The following is a 5,000-nucleotide window of genomic DNA, read 5'->3' on the forward strand; positions in this document are numbered from 1 at the left end:
GTCCGTCCGTCCACGGAAGACGTGCTGTAACCGAAAACGACTTCAACCGTAGAACGCGAAGAGAAATAATGATGTAGCTCATTTGCTTCATCACCATTTTTCTTTACCACGCACGACGAATCATCGGCAGGGCCACACGTCGAACGAAGGGCCACGATTCTCCTCCACCGCTGCCCTTGGCACTCACGGAACACCGGTTCTCACTTAGTGGCCGGGCCACATGTAATGATGATGTCTGGAGAGTAATTATCATCAGCTTTATCGACACATTTCGACACAATATGTGGCCAAGATACTCCTCCGTCCTGGTGGTGCTGGTGGCTTTTTGTGTCACCGTCGGTCCAAAGTTCCGTAGCTCTTTTCCAAGGGACTAATTACTACTCCTGCTTCCTTCTGTGATTACTCTCTCTTTCTCTCTCTCTCTCTGTTACACTTACAGTTCACGCTGGTACCTGATAATTTTAGCCTCCACCTTAGCCCGGCCCTGGCCAGTGATACGGCCGAGTACAGCTGCCTACTGAACGACCGGCACAACCCGGAAGCCATCGTCGATTTGCTGGTACAAGGTGAGTACTAAACGCCGCCTGGACCTGGACCTCCACGACACAGAAGGTACCACCGGAATCACTACCTGGGTGCCCGGTGTGAGGCAAATAAATATCCCTCGTCCCTCGACCTCCGTCTTGTGGCCGAGTGGTGCACGGAAGTTCAAGGAGATTGAGCATTCCTCTGGCCACACTCTGACAAGAAAATGTATCACTCTCGACGACCAGGACTAGGACGACGACCACGAATTCTCTTTTACCTTTTGCCCACAGACCGTCAGACCACCGAACTCACCGATTTTCTCTTCCCATTTTCCGCTTTTGCCACTTTTGTTCCACAGATGTTCCCGAGCCACCCGGACGTCCGCTGGTCGTAAGCTTCACGTCACGTTCGGTCGATTTATCCTGGGCTCACTCGCAGGACCCCCGAAATGCACCGGTTACAAATTTCATCATCGAAACACGGTAAGCCACCGTCACCGACCCAACCGACCACCGACACTGTGCGAGCAGCCATTTCGCCGGCATTAGGTTTAGATTTACACCGCTCCAGGTCCAGAACCATCCGCACTGGTTCGGACCACTGTGGTTTGCGATGGCTGACGCTACGACGTATCTGCTACGACGCCCGCTCGCTGACACTTTCTGTTTCTCTCTAAAGAAGAAGAGGGGCTCTTGAAAGAGAGAAGGTTACTGGAATATTTATTTTATAACCTTTTCCGAATACAACAACCTGATGCCCGTCTTCGCAAACAACGAGTTAAGTGTGAGATAAATTGATTCTCCGCTTCCCCGGCCGCAGCCTGGTTCGTTGACGGTCCTTGACGCTAGATTTACTTCGGTATTGATTTAAAACGGAAGTGGAATTTGAAGAATTTATGCTGCACAATGGCTGGCGACGGAAAGGATGTCACCTAGCAGTGAGGAGGCGAATTGAAGCGAAAAGAAACGAACGCTCAGCCGGCTTTCCAATATGGTGTCAGTGCACGATAGCAACTGTCAATTGCGGTACTCTACCAACGACTTAGCGTAATTTGTGGCGATGCAATTTAAATTTCAGTCTTACTGCAAGATAACTTTTGCTGTCTGTAGACAGGATATTAGACCGTAATATGGCAGTATCAGAATATCCGAGTGTTCTAAGTGATAAAATTGCATTCGTGTATCCCCTTTACACAATGGATCGCACGCTTTGAATATTTACTTCGAAGACGATGAATGCTGAGGATTTTCCGAAAACAATTCCACCAAGTGTCGATGTCCAGGTGTCATTTGCTGCTGCATACAACCAGTAAGCCTGCAGAGAGCTGCATTCCTTGCCGACATTATGTTCCTGGTAAAATGGAAAACAAACGAGCTCTGTCACTCATCATAAACCGTTCCATTCATTCCGGTTGCCAGTAATTTCCCATTCAATACCTTTCAATCAAACGCATTTGCTTTCGTTTAGTGATTTATCGAACAAGCTGCCATCGCACGATCCAGGTTACTTCGATTCGTACCCTGGCGTAATGGTATTCTGGAACTGCCACATACCGACAGGCAGACAGAGTTTGGTAACCATCTTGTGAACCACACTCGATGGTGTTGCTTCGCCTACTCCGATGATCTGCTGCCTAGCAGGAAACGAACGAACAGGTTTTCAATTGTTTTCTGCCAATTATGAGACGCTCTCTCTCCTTCCCTCCCTCCCTCTCTCCATGGTAGCCATGGCTCACTAGGGAGTTCAAAAATAAGAAAATAAAACAAAGAACTGCTCCACACCAGGTTTGTGCTGCCTATAATCCCTCCACCCCTTCGTGGGGGCCGGGGGATGCAAAGTTTATTTGTTGGTTTTTCCGTCGCCCATATCTCGCGCTGCTTGAGCTGCACAGCAGAAACAAACAGGATTTGCGGAGTGAAAGGTGATACCGCACGGTTTTCTCAAGTGCCCTGCCCGGCCCTGCCCTGCACGACACTCCTGACTGTGTCACTTGAACAGAGGCAGCGTAAGAACCAAAAGTCCCACCTCCAACGCCCTAGCCGCTAGGATTAGGCACACGGCGTGGCCACAGCCGTGCTGTGTGTGGGTACGCTCCGGTATCGAAACTTATCTTGGGCGCTGCTGTCACCGAGTTCCACCACCCGAAAAAAAAAACAAAAAGCGAACATAAACCGAGCATTCCGAGGTAACACCACACGGTACTCGCACGGTACCGGTCCCGTGAGATCGCAAAGATCGCACGGCAACGATGACAACGACGATGAAGATGGCGGCGGAAGGTAGAACGGGGTTGGATTTTTAATCTTTGCATTATGCCGCGCACCAGCCGAGTGCGATGGTTTGGTGATAGGCGAAGGTTTTCTGGTGAAGCTTATGTTTTGCTTTCGACCTGCCCCTGACCCTCCGCCAGAATCTTACTCCCGCTCGGTCCCGCTTAAGTATTCGCTCGCTTTGACGTATGTTTACCTTCCCTTTTTTGTTCCTGGAGATGGCCACCATTTTTATATTTTTACCGGCTTTATGGTAAGAAGGCTGCGGTTTGCACGGCAGATCTGAGAAAAAGTTTACCAGAACCCAAGGCTCCTTACAAACACACACATACACACATTCTTGGGTTCCGAAAAAAAACGGGAAAAATACGCTTACAGATTACACGAGGCAGTGGGGCTGGTTTGCTTCTCCCAATCCCGGTTTCCCCCGGCCCCGGTGACAACGACGACTCCTCTCCCGATGAGATGAGTCCAAAATTTATGATCCCGCACACCAGCCTGCGTGGTGTGCCGGCCGCATCGGTTGTTTACACATCATGGCGAACAAGGCCATGGCCTTTCGGTTCTATACCTTCACCGCTGCTGCTGTATTCCGAAGCGAAGTGATAGCGATTCAAGTGCTGCAAAAACCGCTCGAACGGTATTTATCGTTCGGCAACTTCAAACAACGCCATCCTCGTCCTCGTTGTCGTCATTTTCGCCGTTCTACTGCTACGCCACTGCACTGCAGCAGCAGCAGCAGCAGCTCGCTAGGACCCTGAGCCAGGACAGAATATTGGAATGGATGGAATTTTATTTGATTTCAGTACCGAGCGCTTTTCGTGTGCGACATCGTGAATACAAGAAAGTGTACCAGCGAGAGAGAGGCAGAGAGAGAGACATAAAAAAATCGAAATAAATCGCTCAGATACTGATACCTGGGGTGCTTTCAACGGGAATACCGTTCCTACTCGATGCCGCTACTGCCACTGCTGCCTCACATTTAATCTGTTCCCCTCTTCTCCATTCTCTCTCTCTCTGTTTTCGCAATTTCCGGCTCACCTCCAACCCCGCTCAAAGGATCGGCGAGAACGGTGACTGGGAGCAGGAGCCCCCGATCGACACCAAGAGCAGTGTGGCGGCGTATCAGGTGACAGGCCTGCAGCCGTTCACCGTGTACAGCTTCCGCGTCATCGCCGTCAACAAGCTCGGCTCCAGCCAACCATCGAAGGAGTCGTACTACTTCGTAACGCTGCGCGAGGGTAAGTGATGTTTCACGGTGATTAGAGCTTCAGTGACTGAGCGGCTGCTGCTGCTGCAAGAGTCGCGAGGTTTGAATGCCAATCTGTCTCTCTCTTTCGCTAGTACATGATATGAACCAGGATATCGATATCGAGAAACAGAATCAGGTGTCTAGAGAACCCGGTAAAAGGTCGAGACTAAGCCCGACTTTACGCTTCCATTAGGGAGGAATTAATTTTCGATTTTGATTAGCTCTTCGAGGACCTTCGAGACGTCGACTTAGCAACCACGATGTCATATCCTAGCAACCAATGCACAAGAACAGGCATTCCCGATGGTGCTGCGTTGCTTTGTCAACCTTAGCCCCGGGAGCGTACACCGAACCTTCCGATCAGCGATCCAATTAAGTTGTACAAATTCACATTTAATGCGATGGCCGCTCGCTCGGTCGCGTGTGGCGCTCACTTTACATGACCATGACTGACCCACGCTCCGTCCCACCCCAGGCGGTGGTTGACATCTCCTCTGCACGAAAAAAAAAGAAGAAGAAAAATGCTAGAATGAACGCAAAGCGCGTTGGCGTAAATTTCGCTGACTTTGCGCCACCACCCATCCCGGGGCCATCCCGTTCCGGTGATGGCGCTTGGTGGCGTTAAATTTCTGCTTAGGCAGCGCCTCCTCGCAGCATGGCCTTGTTCGTCGTCGCCACTACACCTTGCGCGTAATTGTTGAATAAATTTAAATACATTGTACCTGCTCAGCATGAATCGACGGTCAGGCGGAGAGGCTTCTGTTTCCCTCGTCCCCTCCCGGGGGTCTAATGGCCAAGTGGCGTTGCTGGAAAGCGGATTGCTCGCGATGATTCCGGTTAGCAATCCGGTTGGAATGTGTCGGCGGCAACGGTGAACACAGTCTGCCCGTACGGCCGCCCGGGGCGAGGATCAAGGGAATCAATTAAAGCGTGGCCTGGCCGCTTGCCCC

The 5,000-nt window shown here is 50.9% G+C and overlaps 1 protein-coding gene across 1 annotated transcript in view; it reads left to right on the top strand.

Moving 5' to 3' along the window:
• LOC126580645 (tyrosine-protein phosphatase 99A-like) overlaps positions 1–5,000 on the top strand; it is a 39,221-nt gene that overhangs the window by 13,389 nt on the left and 20,832 nt on the right. The window contains exons 3-5 of the mRNA XM_050243919.1: positions 440–566; positions 887–1,010; positions 3,858–4,039. Coding sequence (XP_050099876.1) covers positions 440–566; positions 887–1,010; positions 3,858–4,039 — 433 coding nt within the window. The remainder of the gene's footprint in view (positions 1–439; positions 567–886; positions 1,011–3,857; positions 4,040–5,000) is intronic.

This window comes from Anopheles aquasalis, chromosome 2, assembly GCF_943734665.1.
Source record: "Anopheles aquasalis chromosome 2, idAnoAquaMG_Q_19, whole genome shotgun sequence".
NCBI lineage: Eukaryota > Metazoa > Arthropoda > Insecta > Diptera > Culicidae > Anopheles > Anopheles aquasalis.